We start from the raw sequence: 18,141 nt of genomic DNA, 5'->3' as shown, positions 1-18,141 counted from the left end.
AGGTGCAAGCCACCGTGCCTGGCATAAATATAGTTTTTAATGTTGAATTCATTCATATGTAGGTATGCTTCCCGTATTTGTTTCTAAAGTAGTTTATTTTCCTTGATGCCCTACTCATGTGATAAACAGCTTTGGGAATAAGTCTGTCTTTATTTTGGAAATGGTTTTTAGAAGCCTAGTTTTGGCCTTAATTACTTAGGAGATGTATGATGTATGACAGCACAGGCTTTGGGGTGAGATGGATTTGTATTCAAATCAGACTTAGGTATATAAACTTGTACTTAACTTCCTTAAGCTCTGATTTCCTTAACTGTAGTTAACATCTTCAGAATTACTATTTAAATGTTGCATGTGAGTGGTCCAAGAAATTTATTAGCCATGTTCCACCTCAAGAAGACTTTCACCTGGAAGTGATTTTTTTTCAGTGTGTCTTTTCTGTTACTTCTCCCTGCTTACCTCCCATTGGCTGCAGCTGGGATTTTTTCTCTTCCACCAGTCCTAGGTTGCACCTCCCTTTCCTTATTTATCTAAATGCTTTTTTCCTGCTGATTTTATTACATTTCTTTTTCTTTGAACAGTGGCAACATGAAGATCTACTTATCAATAGACCACAAGCCATGTCAGTCACACCTCCCCCACGGTCTGCTATCCTAACCAGCATGAAAAAGAAACTGCATACCCTGAGCCAAATTGAAACTTCTATTGCAACAGTTCAGGTGTGTTTTGCCAGGTCTTCCTTCCAGGGCATCTTCCTTTTAGAAATAATCAACGCTACGATTGTTAGTGCTCTGTTGTTGTATGTGTCCTTGGTTTGAAGAGCATAATTTTTTTCACTTTTGCTTTTAATTTATACATACATACATACATACATACATACATATATATATATATATATATATATATATATATATATATATATATTTTTTTTTTTTTTTTTTTGGAGACAAGGTCTCACTTTGTCGCCCAGGTTGGAGTGCAGTGGCACTGTCTCACCTCACTGCAACCTCTGCCTCCCGGGTTCAAGCGATTCTCCTGCTTCAGTCTCTCAAGTAGCTGGGACTACAGGCGTGCACCACCATGTCCAGCTAATTTTAGGTAGATACAGCGTTTCACCATGTTGGCCAGGCTGGTCTCGAACTCCTGACCTCAGGTGATCTGCCCATTTGGCCTCCCAAAGTACTGGAATTGCAGGCATGAGCCAACGTGCCCGGCCTCTATTTTTTATTTCTTACCCTCCAAGGTAACTGAGTCTTACAGTAACAGGTATATTTTGAACCAGGAGTAGAAACATACTAAATATCTCAGGTTTTTAATGAACTTGATAATTACTGTGCCTTCATACTTCATACATTAAGGAAACTGGTGATTAGAAAAACTTTGAATACTGAATTTGTTTTGTGAAATGTATGTAAGTAGTTCTATTTTGTTTAATAGTAGTAGCTAAGAAGCATGGGCATTTCTTTTTTTTTTTTTTGGAGGCAGAGTCTCACTCTGTCGCCAGGGCTGGAGTGCAGTGACCGGATCTCAGCTCACTGCAAGCTCCGCCTCCCGGGTTTACGCCGTTCTCCTGCCTCAGCCTCCCGAGTAGCTGGGACTACAGGCGCCCGCCACCGCGCCCGGCTAGTTTTTGTATTTTTAGTAGAGACGGGGTTTCACCGTATTAGCCAGGATGGTCTCGATCTGATGACCTCGTGATCCGCCCGTCTCGGCCTCCCAAAGTGCTGGGATTACAGGCTTGAGCCACCGCGCCCGGCCAGGGCATTTCTTATGTTGTATAGATAATGGAATTTTGGGATGCCTAAGGCAGCAGAATATTTTTCTGAACTATAATATTGCCTGGATATTGAAAGCTGTATACATAATCCTTCTACTTATTTTTTTACATAAGAGAAACTTGTCTTAATGAAAGTTATATATATCTTTATATTGTCTGTCCTTTATACTTCATGTACTCAGTAGTAACTGACATTTTTCTGTTTTTGTAAATTAATAGCAGTATAAAATCAAGTATAATTCTGTGATGTTTTAAAATTTTGTAATGAAGCTTTTTTGGAGCTCAGTCATTTGAAGATTGAAATGAGCTTTCTCTACAGTGTATTGGTCAGAGAAAAGATGTGTTTTCAACTTACAAGAATGAACTCTTCCTCTTAACGATTTTAGAGACATGGACATGCAGGAAAGTAGAGGGAGTTGGGGAGAGAAAATGTGCATGTGTCCACCTGAAATGTTGAATAAATAATCAAATAACTTTGTTACATGAAACTTTCCTTGTCATGATAATCTGGATAGATTTTTACCATTATTTATAAACTTGGCCAGGCATGGTGGTTCACGCCTATGAACCCAGCACTTTGGGAGGCCGAGGCAGGTGGATTGCTTGAGGCCAGGAGTTTGAGACCAGCCTGGGCAATGTAGTAAAACCTTGTCTCTATAAAAAATACAAAAAATTAGTTGGGGCATAGTGGCACGCACCTCTTGTCCCAGCTGCTCAGGAGGCTGAGGTGGGAGGATGGCTTGAGACCAGGAGGCAGAGGTTGCCGTGAGCCAAGATTGTGGCCGGGCGTGGTGGCTCACATCTGTAATCCTAGCATTTTGGGAGGCCGAGGTGGGTGGATCACGAGGTCAGGAGTTCAAGACCAGCCTGGCCAAGATGGTGAAATTCCGTCTGTACTAAAACTACAAAAATTAGCCAGGTGCGGTGACAAGGTGCCTGTAGTCCCAGCTACTTGGGAGGCTGAGGCAGGAGAATCGCTTGAACCCAGGTGGCAAAGGTTGCAGTGAGCTGAGATTGTACCACTGTACTCCAGCCTGGGTGACAAGAGTGAGACTCCGTCTCAAAAGAAAAAAAAAAGGAGTTTGGTATAGCAGATTTTTTATTTTTTAAAGATCATTTTATTTTAAAATGAAAGTGAAACTTCCTTCTGTACATTTTAAGATAATAAACTGAAAGCCAGTTGTTGCCTCTTTCTCCATACATGTTTGGCCTTAAATGTTCAAAGGGAAATCAAGGTTAATTCTAAAAGGTGATTGTTAAAGCTTTGTTTTCTAAATTACATGTGTCCACCCTGGTTCTTTTGAATCTTTATTGTGTTATATAAAATACTCCACAGATAGGAAGTAGAGAATGCCATATACATTCACCAAGATTCTGCTGGCTTTTATAGGAGAAGCTAGCAGCACTTGAAGCAAGTATTGAACAGCGACTCAAGTGGGCAGGTGGTGCCAACCCTGCATTGGCCCCTGTACTACAAGATTTTGAAGCAACGATAGCTGAAAGAAGAAATCTTGTCCTTAAAGAGAGCCAAAGAGCAAGTCAGGTAATGTGACTTACATGCACCATCTTTGTATTCACTTATAGGATTAGATCAGTAGCCGGAAATTATATGTGGGGTAACCAGGGGAGCTTGAGAGCCCACGTTTTGGTTCACAGCACCAGGAGGAGGGACTGATGGGCCTTTCAGGGCATACCTTAAGTTGAACCTACAGCAGGTTATTTCCCTGGGCCTTTACTGTCTCCCATTTAAATGTTAATTCAATAAATTCAGCCTCTGTTGAAAAATAAAGAGGTTTTAAATTCATATTTGTCTAAGGTTCTCTGGTTCTCTTTTATACAACTAAAGCAATCCAAAGATTTGGAAAGGTACTTTGAATATTATTTTTTCCACGTGACAGTAAAAACATCTTAAGACCTTGTACCCTGTCGGCCAGGCACCATGGCTTACACCTGTAGTCCCAGCACTTTGGGAGACTGAGGTGGGTGGATCACAAGATCAGGAGTTCAAGACCAGCCAGTACGGTGAAACCCCATCTCTACTAAAAATACAAAAAAATTAGCTAGGCGTCGTGGTGGGTGCCCGTAGTCCCAGCTACTCAGTAGGCTGAGGCAGGAGAATTGCTTGAACCTGGGAGCCAGAGGTTGCAGTGATCCAAGATCGTGCCACTGAATTCCAGCCTGGGTGACAGAGCAAGACTCTGTCTCAAAAAAAAAAAAAAAAAAACTGTTATGGACATTTTCAACTAAGTACAAAACTAGAGTAATACATGATACTCATACTTCATACCTATCACCCATGCTTAATAATGCTCAACTTAAGTCCTATCTTATTTCACCCATACTCCGTAATCCTTTCCATCCATATTTAATAGAAATCTCAAATAGTGCATAATTTTGTCTATAAATTTTTCAGTATATACCTCTTAAGAACTATTTAAGAATGTATCATAGCTGGGCATGGTATGTCCCTTTAGCTCTAGCTACTCAGAAGTCTGAGGCAGGCGGATGGCTTGAGGCTAGGAGTTCAAAACCAGGCTGGGCAACATAGCAAGATACTGTTTCTACAAAAAAAATTTTTTTCTTTTTTTTTTTGAGACGCACTTTTGCTCTTGTTGCCCAGGCTGTAGTGCAGTGGTATCATCTTGGCTCACTGCAACCTCTGCCTCCAGAGTTCAAGCAATTCTTCTGCCTCAGCCTCCCAAGTAGCTGGGATTACAGGCACCTGCCACCATGCCCAGCCAATTTTTTTGTATTTTTAGTGGAGATGGGTTTCACCATGTTGGCCAGGTTGGTCTCGAACTCCTGGCCTCAGGTGATCCGCTGGCCTTGGCCTCCCAAAGTGCTGGGATTATGGGTGTGAGCCACCACACCTGGCCAATAAATTTTTTTTTTTTTTTGGCTAGGCATGGTGGCACGCACCTCTAGTCCCAGCTGGAAGACTAGCTACCTGGGAGACTAAGGCGGGAGGATTGCTTGAGCCCAGGAGTCTAAGGCTACAGTGAGCCATAGTTAAGCCACTGTACTTCAGCCTGGGCAACAGGGGAGACCCTCTCTCAAAGAAAACAAAAAACTAACCACCACAATATTAATCATACCTTTAAGATGAGCTTAATATTGCCAGATAAGTTAGGCAAGAATAGAAGCAGAAGGGGAACATTCTGATGGAAGTGTCTTCTGAATTGTGGATGTAACACAAATTGCAGCTAAATATGTTAACAGCTTTATTGGGGAGTAAATACTCTATGTAAAAACAGTAATGTAGAAGATACATTGACCTAATTGTTTGTCAGTGCTTTTGGCCATCTCAGACCTAACAGTGTAAATATAAATGTACATTTTTTAAAAGCCTTTATAAGGTTTTGGTCTATTTCCCAAACATTTTCAGCACCAATTCTGGTCCTGAATTCTCAAAATGAGGAAGTAGTATTTTTTCGTGTTATTAATTGCCACCTCCCTTTCCCACCTTCCCCCCATCTCCTCTTGTGGTTCCATTTCTGTCTTCACAGGTCACTTTTCTGTGCAGCAATATCATTCATTTTGAAAGTTTACGAACAAGAACTGCAGAAGCCTTAAACCTGGATGCGGCGTTATTTGAACTAATCAAGCGATGTCAGCAGATGTGTTCATTTGCATCACAGTTTAACAGTTCAGTGTCAGAGTTAGAGCTTCGTTTATTACAGAGAGTGGTGAGTCTTGGTGGAAGGAAATTTGATTAAATTAAGGCTAGCATCATACTATCAAAATCAATTTAATATATACATTCAGATTACATTTGATGAGCATATACCGTATGTAAGAGGTTGTTATGGGGGCGGGGGGGGACAGTGATGATTAAATTATTTTCTTAGTCACCCCCCTTCCCAGAAACATATTATATATTTAAAAATATGAAAAATGAGAAAGTGTAAAGGCTCCTCAGAGCTACAACCAAAATACTATGAAAGTTTAGAATGGAGGAGAAAGACGGTATATAGCAAATGATTCCGATGCACTGAAAACATAGAGCGGGAGAAAGAGGGCTTATGGAAGATGAATGCTGGAAAAGTTAGTGAAGGCCAAAAATAGCAAGTTGGTAAATTTGACATTTATATTTGGTCAGAAAGCTTAAAGTTGTATGTTAGGAAGTTCACATTTCATCTCGAAGAGTTATTTAGAATTTAGGGACCTGGATTGCCAGTCATCTTTGTGGTTCCGAATGTATTTCTCAGGTCTTAAAGCATTTATAACCTGCGTGATTATGCAGGAAAGTAAAAATCTTCATCTATCTTTCAAAGATTATTGAGATTATTGTTAAGTAACTTGTAGGTAATTAATTCACGACTTAGCAATGGAGGTTCTCTTTGTGTCAGCTTGAGTTACTAATATCTTTTGATGATGATAATGAAGAAAGGACTCATTATTTCAGCTGATACTCGAAGTCAAACAAATGCTTGTTCTATTTAGGACACTGGTCTTGAACATCCTATTGGCAGCTCTGAATGGCTTTTGTCAGCACACAAACAATTGACCCAGGATATGTCTACTCAGAGGGCAATTCAGACAGAGAAAGAGCAGCAGATAGAAACGGTCTGTGAAACAATTCAGAATCTGGTTGATAATATAAAGACTGTGCTCACTGGTCATAACCGACAGCTTGGAGATGTCAAACATCTCTTGAAAGCTATGGCTAAGGTAAGACTAATACCATGAACACACATTTACTGTCCCTCTTTTATAAAATTAACTAGTTTTATTTATAGGAAAAACAGTGACATTTTGTAAATAACAATTTATCTCATCGCATCTTCCAATTTATTTGTAACTGAGTTAACTTGTGTTTTCATCAACTATTTTTTTAAAACCGGTAGTAGTAGTTGGAATTTCATACACAGAGAAACTAAGGCTTAAATAGATTCCTTTATTGTGATATAACTTGTAATAAAACCAAGATATGAACGTAGTTTGAGAATTCAGATATCCAGCCTATCTTTTTCTTAGCTATACCAACAAACCCATACACTTCGCCTCCAAAATGAATGAAATGTTGTCTCTTCCCTCCAATGTTGTACGTAGTCTAGTTAGTAAGAAAACTAAGCCTCCAGAAAAGGCTATTACTTCATTATTACAAACAGTAAATAATTTAATTTTAGAATTTACTTTTACTTTGAATTTTTATTTGATGGTGGAAACGAAGTTCCTATAAAAATGGAGTTAAACTATAATAAGCAGTTTAAACACTTACATTTGAAACACTTGCTACTTCTTAATCGCTAGGTGACTGTCTTGAGAGTAATTACTGATACTAAAACTATTTTTCTTAATCATTATCAATTCTAGGATGAAGAAGCTGCTCTGGCGGATGGTGAAGATGTTCCCTATGAGAACAGTGTTAGGCAGTTTTTGGGTGAATATAAATCATGGCAAGACAACATTCAAACAGTTCTGTTTACATTAGTCCAGGCTATGGGTCAGGTTCGAAGTCAGGAACATGTTGAAATGCTCCAGGAAATCACTCCCACCTTGAAAGAACTGAAAACACAAAGTCAGAGGTAAGAATGCCTTCTGGTCAAAATTTATAAAACATAAGTACAAAACTACTGGTATAGTAAGTTTATCTTGATTTAATTTTTCAGTTTTGTTCATATTTTTATAAGTAGTTATCAGGTAAAACATTTCATAAATAAGCCATTTTATTTTGTATTTCAGTATCTATAATAATTTAGTGAGTTTTGCATCACCCTTAGTCACCGATGCAACAAATGAATGTTCGAGTCCAACGTCATCTGCCACTTATCAGCCATCCTTTGCTGCAGGTAGGAGAAGAGTCCTGAGTCTTGATCTCTTAATAATGTTACACATAGATGCTAAGATGTTTAATTATACATAACTGTCTAATATTAAACACTTAAGGCCTGTCATTCTATAATCTAAAACTGAACAGATTTTAGCTTATCCTTAAAAATACTCATGTGAGCAGGCATGATGGCTTACACCTATAATCCCCCCAGCTACTGGAAGGCCAAGGTGGGATGATTGCCTAAGGCCAGGAGTTCAAGACCCTGTCTCTTTAAAAATAAATAAATAAACAGCTATTTAAAAAAAAAAAAAAAAAAAGTCTGGGCGAGGTGGCTCACACCTGTTATCCCAGCACTTTGGGAGGCTGAGGCAGGTGGATCACCTAAGATCAGGTGTTCAAGACCAGCCTGACCAACATGGTGAAACCTTGTCTCTACTAAAAATACAAAAAAATTTAGCTGAGTGTGGTGCCAGATGCTTGCAGTCCCAGCTACTCAGGAGGCTGAGGCAGGAGAATTGTTTGAACCTGGGAAGCAGAAGTTGCAGTGAGCCAAGAGCACGTCACTACACTCCAGCCTGGGTGACAGAACAAGACTGTGTCTCAAAAAAATGAAACAACTTGTGAGAGAGTAAAAATGCTTTGCATTTGAGTAGTTTTCTTTAAAAAAATTGTGTGTGTGTGTGTGTGTGTGTGTGTTTTGGGAGACGGGGTCTCAAAACTCACTGTGGCCCAGGCTGGAGTGCAGTGGCACAATTGTGGCTCACTGCAACCTCCACCCCCTAGTTTTAAGCGATTCTCCTGCCTCAGTTTCTGAATAGCTTGGATTACAGGTGCCTGCTACTTGGCTAAAAAATTTTTTGATTTTAAAATATGTATCTGTTAGAGAAACTTAGGAAAATAATACAACTGAAAAATTTGTAGTTTCATTCCAAATAGAGGCAAAAACCACTCTGCATTTGTTGATTTACTTCACTGTGCATATGCACACATAACACGAACACATTGGGATGATTATGCACGTGCAATTTTTGTTGCCTTTTTCCAGTTAATAATTTTTCAGTCATTAAATAATCTTTTAAAAAATGACTTAATGGCCAATTTATTTTTATTTTTTATTTTATTGTTTTTTGTTTGTTTGTTTTGTTTTTGTTTTTGTTTTGAGATGAGTCTCACTCTGTCGCCCAGGCTGGAGTGCAGTGGTGCAATCTCAGCTCACTGCAACTTCCGCCTTCTGGATTCAGGAGATTCTCCTGCCTCAGCCTCCCGAGTAGCTAGAATTACAGGAACCTGCCACCATGCCCCGCTAATTTTTGTATTTTTATAGAGACAGGATTTTGCCATGTTGGCTAGGCTGGTCTCAAACCTCTGACCTTAACTGATCCGCCCACTTCGGCCTCCCAAAGTGCTGGGATTACAGGTGTGAGCCACCATGCCCAGCTGATATTTATGGTTTTTGATGCCACAAGTCTAGTAAACGTAATTGTACAAATTCATACCTGAATGTCTGACTGTTTTTAGGCTATATTTTTAGGAAGACAATTGCTGTGTCAAAGGATAAAGATTTATAGTTGATTATTTAATTTGGGGTATTAAAATGCACTACCACCTATCCCGTGCTTGCTCCACTCTGCCCCCTCCATGTTTTGTTTACATGTAAATTGAGCCACCAACTCTTTCTCTGTAGCAGTCCGGAGTAACACTGGCCAGAAGACTCAGCCTGATGTCATGTCCCAGAATGCTAGAAAGCTGATTCAGAAAAATCTTGCCACATCAGCTGATACTCCACCAAGCACCATTCCAGGAACTGGCAAGAGTGTTGCTTGTAGTCCTAAAAAGGCAGTCAGAGACCCTAAAACTGGGAAAGGTAATTAGTTAGAATAAAGATGCCTTAAATTTTTATATAAAATGACGGTTTGACTTACGTATGTTTTTGTTGCTTCATAGCGGTGCAAGAGAGAAACTCCTATGCAGTGAGTGTGTGGAAGAGAGTGAAAGCCAAGTTAGAGGGCCGAGATGTTGATCCGAATAGGAGGATGTCAGTTGCTGAACAGGTGACTGTGTTTTAAACTTGGGCTACACATTTTAATGCTGCTGGAAAAGTAGAGGTGTATAAAGATGCCTCTCATCAGTTTCCTTAGTGGTTCATCAAGGAACTTAAATGTGTTTTCAGGATTCAGAAGATTTTGAGTAACACAGCTCTGGCGTTGTCCAGTAGTCACCATTTTGCTCTGACCCTTCCTTGTGAGCACTTTCCTTTCCCCTAGCCCTTTTTTAACCCAAATATAAGTCTGATCCTCCTCCACCGGACTACAATTAGTTTCCATTTAAAGAAAACTGTTGAAGGTTTCAAATGAAATGCCAAGGAAGCTTTGGGTTGCAGGTGTAGTATGAGTGGAGCATCCCTAATCAGATGCTCCTAATCTGAAACATTTTGAGTGTTGACATGATGCCATAAGCGGAAAATTCCATGCCTGACCTTGTGATGGATCCCAGTAGTGAAAATCTAGTCAGAACCTGTTTCATGCACAAAATTACTGAAAATGTATAAAATTACCTTCAGGCTATGTGAATAATAAGGCATAAGTGGATTCCGTGCATAGACTTGCATCCCACCCCCAAGTTCCTTATTGTATACATGCATATATTCCAAAATCTCAAAAGAATCCAAAATCTAAAACTACAGATCCCAAGCATTTTGGATAAGGGATACTCAACCTGTATTTGTAAAGCATCCTTGGGTATTGGGACATTTGTCTGAAGTCATTACTCTGAAATGTTTTCATCAGTGTTACTAATATTGAATATATAAATTTGAGAATAAAGCTACAGAAAACTTGTAGGAAGGCCCATAAACGTTTTACCTAGACTCACCAGTTAACAATTTCCCATGTTTCATTGTTCTGTGTGTGAGCACACACAGTTTTTCTGAACAATTTGAGGGTTCTTTGCAGACTATCTTAACACTTCATGCCTAAACTTCACTATGTGTCTCTTGAACAAAATACTATAATACTGTAACTACTATGTAATTGTCAACTCAGGAAACTTAACATTGATGTAATACTATTATCTAACATTCAATCCACATTCAGATTTCTCCAATTATCTCAAAATATTCTTTATTGCTTATTCCTCCTCTCTGAACCCCCTATTTCCCCCACCTTCAAGATCTAGTCAAGGATCATCATGCATTTTGCATATAGCTAGATGGTCCTCCCCTTATGATGGAGTGACATCCCAATAAATCCATCATAAGTCTAAAATGCATTTAATACCCCAATAAACCCATGGTGAAGTAAAAAAAAAAAAAAAAAGGTCATTTGGACCCACTGTGAGTCAGGGACTGTCTATCCTTGTCCTACTTCTTGATCTGCTTTAATATCTAGAACAGTTCCTGAGCCTTTCCCTCTTCCCTTCCCTTCGTATTTTTGGTTTGTCTAGATTAGTTGGTTTACAGAATGTGCCTCTGTTTATATTTGTCTGATATTTTCCTCATAATTCAATTCATTCAAGATTTTTTTGGAAGGAATACAACATCAGTGATGTTTCTTTCTCAATATTTTACATCAAGAGACATATGTCAGTTTGTGCCATCTTTGATGGTGATAAGTTATATCATATGGTCAAGAGAGGTATCCTCTTGATGTCTTCATTATAAACGTACATTTTTTCCTGTGGGATAAAAATTAAGAGACTGAGTATCTTGTTTGATGGTTTGGCATCCGTAATTCAATTTTAACATCAGTAAGGAATTTTTTTTCTTTTAAACACTGTTATGTTCTTGTATAGGACCTAGACTTAAACTCTTCTTGGGCAAGGAATTTTTTTTTTTTTTTGAGACAGAGTCTCGCTCTGTCGCCCAGGCTAGAGTGCAGTGGCGCGATCTTGGCTCACTGCAAGCTCCGCCTCCCGGGTTCACGCCATTCTCCTGCCTCAGCCTCCCAAGTAGCTGGGGACTACAGGCGCCCGCCACCACGCCCGGCTCATTTTTTGTATTTTTAATAGAGACAGGGTTTCACCGTGTTTACCAGGAGGGTCTTGATCTCCTGACCTCGTGATCCGCCCTCCTCGGCCTCCCAAAGTGCTGGGATTACAGGCATGAGCCACCGCGCCCGGCCCTTTTTCTTTTTTTTTTTTTTTTAAGAAACCGTTTTGTCAAGTTTGTCAAAAATTGTGAGAGATGTTCTGAGTTAGGGATATTTTTATTTCATAAATGTTCTGGTAGGTTAATGGATTGTGTGCTTTTCATATATTTGTAACTGTCTTAGCTCTCTTTTTAAAGTGTACTTGGCTATTGTGCTTTTTATTCTGTTATTAAATTTTATATGAAAATTCAGGGGCTTACAGGAGCAGGGTAAGTATAGGGAGTCCTTTGCACGTAACTTTTGGTGTAATTTGTCTGCTGATTGTAATTCAGCAGACAGTTGAAAAGCTTTAAATGACTTTACATACTATCCTGCCTATTTTTACAGGTTGACTATGTCATTAAGGAAGCAACTAATCTAGATAACTTGGCTCAGCTGTATGAAGGTTGGACAGCCTGGGTGTGAATGGCAAGTCAGTAGATGAGTCTGGTTAAGCGAGGTCAGACATCCACCAGAATCAACTCAGCCTCAGGCATCCAAAGCCACACCACAGTCGGTGGTGATGCAACTGGGGGCTTACTCTGAGGAAACCTAGGAAATCTCGGTGCACTAGGAAGTGAATCCTGCAGGACAGCTGCACTCAGGGATACGCCCAACACCATGGCCTGCAACCCCAGGGTCAAGGGTGAAGGAAAGCAAGCTCACCGCCTGAACACGGAGATTGTCTTTCTGCCACAGAACAGCAGCAAACGTGTCAGGAGGTTAGCTGCAGAAAGAAATCGGGATGCCGCGGAGCACAGAGTGATTTGGAACTCCATTCCACCTGACCCTGTGTGTACAATCCAGGAAAAAAACAAACCCCGCTCAGAAACAGAGAAAACTGGGGTCGCGAAGAAATCACAGCCAAGGAAGATTTGATGCATTCAGATTCTTGTGTAACACTTGTTGCTTGGCAACAGTACTGGTTGGGTTGACCAGTAAGTACAAAAAGGCTAAAGGCTATGCGATATGAATTTCAGAAATGGACTGAAAATGGAGAGCTATGTAACAGATACACTACAGTGGAAGAACTTCTGAAATGAAGGGAAAAAACCACCCCATCGTTCCCTGCTCCTCCCCACCACTTACCCATTCCCCCTTTACCTAATCTAGTAGATTAGCCATCTTTCAAATTCACTTTTATTTCAATCCTTATATTTCATATACTTTCGTCTCGATGCTGTTAACAACTTCTGATAACATGGAAAATTCAAGGATTGTTTAAAGGTCTGATGATCACACACAAAATGTAATTCTGGTTGTTTAAGTCATTTCTGTGATTCTATCATGTACAGTTTCCAGAATTGTCACTGTGCATTCAAAAGTAATGAATCTAACAGACATTTGATTTAATGTACACTCCCTTTTGCTTATAGTGTGCATTTTTTTTGGAGGTCATTCAAATTTTCCCTCTTCTGTGATAGCTGTAGTTTCTTTCATAGAAAGTAGCTAATCCAGTGTAATCTTTTACCTTTTTAAAAACCAGGATAGAGTATCTATTAGAGTTTTACATTGTTGATGATAGATTAACAATAAATTGATGTTCTGGTGGAGGTAGACTGAAATTTTTTTTAATTCATTTTTTTCATTTGATGCTTTTAATTTACACTTGGTAAATTAAAAGTTCTTTAGTTTACTTGGCATTTTAGGACATGTACATGAAACAGCGAAAATGAGATCCACCAACATCTTTTATTAAGTTCAGTTATTAGTCTGTGAAGTGCTTTACTTTTTGCACAATTTTAATAGCTTGCCATTCAGTAATACATTATAGTGAATTCATGATCAAGGTTTCCTTAAATTTAGCATTGCATTTCAGTACTGACTGTGTAAGCTAAATTGCTGATCCAAAATAAAAACCCAGACTAGAATAGGGTTCTTAAAATCAAGTATCAACACAAAAGAGAACACAATTAAAATCTTAATTGTTGGCTGGGCACAGTGGCTCATGCCTGTAATCCCAGCACTTTGGGAGGACGAGGTGGGAGGATCACGAGGTTAGGAGATCGAAACCATCCTGGCTAACACGGTGAAACCCTGTCTCTACTAAAAATACAACAAAATTAGCCAGGCGTGGTGGTGGGCGCCTGTAGTCCCAGCTACTTGGGAGGCTGAGGCAGGAGAATGGCGTGAACCCAGGAGGCGGAGCTTGCAGTGAGCCAAGATTGTGCCACTGCACTCCAGTCCGGGCGACAGAACGAGACTCTGTGACAAAAATAAATAAATAAAAATAATCTTAATTGTCTGAGTACATTTTCCCTGCATTTTAGAGATTAGGACAGTGGTCACTTTTTAGTTGCCAGTCTTCACAGACAAACGAGAGGTATTAAGGAAAAAAATTCCACATAGCTCTGGGCCTTTTCTGTATTCTGATTGACACGTTAATCTATAATCTTTAAGTACCCATGAAAGAACGTGTTGCAGTATCAGTGATTTCATGATACTTTAGCAAGTATTGTAGGCAGGGTGGATTTTTTGAAATACCCATGTGTTCAATAGCAAGTTAAGGAACCTAGCGCATCAAATTCTGTTTTCTTCATTTGGAACCTTATTTTCACAAAACAACCTAGCTGGAATAATAATGCCATATTGTATTTTGCATGCTGCTTTATTTTCTAGAGGCTCTGGGAGCAAATTACATTCATCACATTACCTCTGCTCTCTCAATTGATTAAAGTCTTTCAGCAACATTCTTTATTGTCATCATAAGGAAAAACTTTTATCGCAGTGATAAAATCAGTTCACATTAGTTTAGCACTATAGATAGCATTCAGAAATTGCTTTCTCTTTGGTAAAGAAGATAAACAGGTGAATTTTATTGCCTGTGTTTTCAGGCTTCAGAGGTACCTGGCACCTTACTCAAGCAAAAACAAAAAACAGCTTTACTTGAAAAGCATGTGCCTCTGGTAAATTATCCATCACTTTTGTTTTAAAGTGGTCCCTCCAAGAATAATGTGGCATACACAGTGGGTTTGGTTGTAAGGCAGATGTAATAGATGACTTCAAAAGCCTGCTCCTTACTGCACTCTGAACAAGACCCTGGTCTGTATCGTTTGGCTTCCTCTGTTAAGTCATTCTACAAGGTGACTTGCCATTTGAACTTTTTAAGAGACCTCAGCACTTAGACTGAGAAAAGTTAGAGTGCTGTAGTTATGAAGTCATACATTTTTGATAACACAAAATACCTGTGGAAAACCAGGGATCCTCTCCTATTTTTCTCTCTCTCCTGCCTCCCCCTTTCCCTCCATTCCTCTGTCCCCTCCCCCTCTCCCCTACTGTCTTTAAGAATCAGGGGGTACAGAATAACCTACAAACAACCTCTTCAAAGTACCCTTGGAAATTGAAGTTCAATCTTAAGTTTTTTGTTGTCTTTAATTTACTAGAATTGCCTAATTTTTAGTTGATTTCTCTACAGAGCTGTGGAGGCTTAGCTTGTGTAGTTATTTCTCTTTTACTGTTGCTTTGGTGTGTCTTGAAGTTTGATTATTTTTGGTCATTGAGTTCTTAGTGTAGTTTGCTAGATGATTATTAAGATTCTTTTGTGTCTGACACTTGTGGTGAGTTGCTTTCGAAATCTGTTGAGATTTCCATGTGAGAACTGATAATCAGGCTCTTGATCTGCTTCCCTAAATTACTTTTTTAGAGCCCAAACCCCAGGTTTAGGGTGAGGGTTTGTAATACAGAGAAAAACTTCCATCACTTCTGCCCTTAACCCTTGCCTCTAAGCTTAGTAAGTACTTTTCTTAATATTGTCCAATGTTTGGTGTTATCTGCATTGTTTTTTGTTTTTTAAATTGTGGTTGTTCTGACGTGTGAAATTTAAGGAAAGAGCCATTTTAAAAAATGCCGAGCAGGGCAATGCAAGTACAGCCAAATATTAGACTTGATGTGCAATCTTAGGTCCTTTTTAATCTGGGGTATTATAGGCAGTACTTTAAATTGAAAAGTCTTCCTGGCCTATTTTCCTCCACATTTTTGTAATTAACTCTGGGGGCTTACTTGTTTTGGCAGTACTAATACCAAAGGAGCTGGTTCTTCTTTTCTCCCAATTGTTTTCATATGAAAGCACCTACAATTAGCCTGTTAGTCCTATTCAGATACATCAAATATCAGTGAATGCTTTACTATTAGCACATTTAAGCATCTTTGTTTTACATAAAAGTAGAGTATGAAAACCAGTGTTCTATTTTATATTTTGTTGAGCTTGTAAAATGCCAGCAATTTAAAACTAGGACTTTCCTCCCCATAAGCCAAGGAGGTAGAATTACTAATGCAAGGGTTAAAGAAGGTAGATTTTGTTTTCAATATTTGGGTAGTATTAGATTCCTCCACAGGGAAGAACTAGCAAGTGTCCCAAATTTTTCCAAACGTTGGGGAGGGGAAAATTCACTGTATAATGAAACCCTAAGGGTTTGTTGCACTTCCTACTTTCTAGGCCTGGATAACAGTATCACCATCCTTATTTACAGAAAAGAAGGGCAAAACTAACTCTTAATGAGAAAAGCTTTATAAGTTCAAGGGTTGTAAAACATGAACTACTTAGGGTACTCTGCTTTCCACGGGAACTTGGCTAGACTTAGAAAAAGATGTTTATTGCGCTAATGTAAAAGTGTCATACAATTTAGTAGATTTTTGAAGATGGTAAATTAGAAGAATTCTATGTTCTGAATTGCAGACTTTTAGAATGTTTTTCTTTGAAAACAGGCTAATATCTTTTTCTTGACAAAGTTTCAGCTCCTCTTTATTGTGTCATTTTTCTGGTTTAAATTTCCCTTACCTTTCCACCTGTAATGTCAGTGGCAACAACATCATACTTCACTTACTTGTTAATTTACTTTTTACCCTTATTCTAAGAGCAAGTTGAGTTGAACTGAATCTTCCTTGTCCTAGTAACAATGTATAAAATAGTGGCTTCTCTGTACAAAAGGTTGTAATGCCTCCTGATGGATATAATTTTGTGATTGTATTTTAAAGTTGAATAAATCACACCAGCTTCCTGAAAATGTTCATAATGCATCTTTTGGAAAACAAAAATACATGCCTAATTTGTGCATATTTGCATTAACATGGCAAAGATTGTATGAAATACCTGTTTTTCAGAAAATAAAGGTTCAGTCTCAAAAGATACAGCATTTAAGTTCTGAATTTATTGGTCAAAATAGATTTTGGAAAACTTGGAAACTTTTGGAACCTGGGTAGCTTGAAAAAACAAAACGACAGGGTCTGCCTATGTTGCCCAGGCTGATCTTGAACTCCTGGGCTCAAGATACCCTCCCACTTCAGCCTCCCAAAGTGCTGGGATTACAAGCCTGAACCACTGAGCCGCGCCAAACCTAGCCTTTTTTTTTTTTTCTGAATAGCACTAATACCTCAAAAAAGATGCCTAAATTCTCAAAAAAGTAGTTATTTTACTCTCAAACTTGTTTTATTTTTGAACAACAGTAGACATTTTACTTCAATGATACCAATGTAAATTCTTTGTATTAGGGCCCAATTTATAAAGCTTAATTTTGGCAGTATTTAAAAACAAAATTCCCATAGATCATTATTGACAGATAGGTGCATTCCTTGGAGTGTGACACCTCTGAAAAAAAATAGAAAATGTCCAGCTTGGCTTTATATCTTGGAGATTCCATTTGTTGCTGCTAGATGATGTTAGGATTTGTGTTAACTGCTTAGTCATCTGGCGCATTTCAAAAGATCACATCCTGTCTCTGTAGGACAAAAAGCTCTAAAAAAAAACTACGTTAAGGGTGGGTGTTTTTTAATAAATAAATCGACCAATCGGAAATTTAGTGAGAGACCATAGAGCAGGGCTGTGCATTTAGAAATAGGTATGGGAATACATTGTTAAGTAACAAAAATACTAAGTGGAGAAACTACTGCTTGAGTTGCTTCTGTTTTTTTCACCTACCTTCATTTCACAAGCTGGTGTTAACAAGTCTTAAGTTGTGCATGGAAAACTTGGGTGAAAACGAGAAGCATTCTGCAGCAAAAGCTGATTTCCCAAAAGTAGAAATGTCACTTTAATCCCTAATAACCCCATAGCCTCTCCTTTGGAAGTGGCTATTACTGTGGGTCTAGCAAGATCACACACCCAGTGCTCAACGTGTTCACTATGTGGCTGCTGATTGCTTCGATCTTTTTGTCTTTTTTTTTTTTTAAGACAGGTTTTTTGCTCTGTCGCCCAAGCTTGAGTGCAGTAGGTGCAATCATAGCTCACTGCAGCTGAATCTCCTGGGCTCAAGGGATCTCCCGCGCCTCCCCTTTTGTCTTTTGTTTTTGTTTTTTAAGTACATGGAGAAGAACCTGCCCTTCAGACTCCATAGCTTTAAAAACTCTCCAAATAGCGTCTCTGTCATCTGGCTGTATCTTGCCTATACAACTTCTTTACCCCAACATTCCAAAGTGGCACTTTATTGAACAGTCGGCTTTCCTTGCAAAGACTTTTTCAAGTGCTTCTCCCT

General features: G+C 39.0%; 1 protein-coding gene across 6 annotated transcripts in view; it reads left to right on the top strand.

Moving 5' to 3' along the window:
• LOC104667848 (SMG1 nonsense mediated mRNA decay associated PI3K related kinase) overlaps nucleotides 1-16,801 on the top strand; it is a 120,102-nt gene extending 103,301 nt beyond the window's left edge. For 5 of the 6 annotated variants that reach the window (XM_030925055.1, XM_030925058.1, XM_030925054.1 and 2 more), the window contains 9 exons: nucleotides 579-716; nucleotides 3,165-3,317; nucleotides 5,281-5,460; nucleotides 6,218-6,445; nucleotides 7,091-7,302; nucleotides 7,460-7,566; nucleotides 9,235-9,414; nucleotides 9,495-9,601; nucleotides 12,023-16,801. In XM_030925055.1, coding sequence (XP_030780915.1) covers nucleotides 579-716; nucleotides 3,165-3,317; nucleotides 5,281-5,460; nucleotides 6,218-6,445; nucleotides 7,091-7,302; nucleotides 7,460-7,566; nucleotides 9,235-9,414; nucleotides 9,495-9,601; nucleotides 12,023-12,100 — 1,383 coding nt within the window. In that variant the 3' untranslated portion in view covers nucleotides 12,101-16,801. The remainder of the gene's footprint in view (nucleotides 1-578; nucleotides 717-3,164; nucleotides 3,318-5,280; nucleotides 5,461-6,217; nucleotides 6,446-7,090; nucleotides 7,303-7,459; nucleotides 7,567-9,234; nucleotides 9,415-9,494; nucleotides 9,602-12,022) is intronic. The other variant, XM_030925056.1, reaches the window with a different exon arrangement.
• The last annotated feature ends 1,340 nt before the right edge of the window (nucleotides 16,802-18,141 follow it).

Source organism: Rhinopithecus roxellana, chromosome 20 (assembly GCF_007565055.1).
Source record: "Rhinopithecus roxellana isolate Shanxi Qingling chromosome 20, ASM756505v1, whole genome shotgun sequence".
Classification (NCBI taxonomy): domain Eukaryota; kingdom Metazoa; phylum Chordata; class Mammalia; order Primates; family Cercopithecidae; genus Rhinopithecus; species Rhinopithecus roxellana.
The sequence above is the reverse complement of the archived record's forward strand: the minus strand, read 5'-3'. Positions and strand labels throughout refer to the sequence as shown.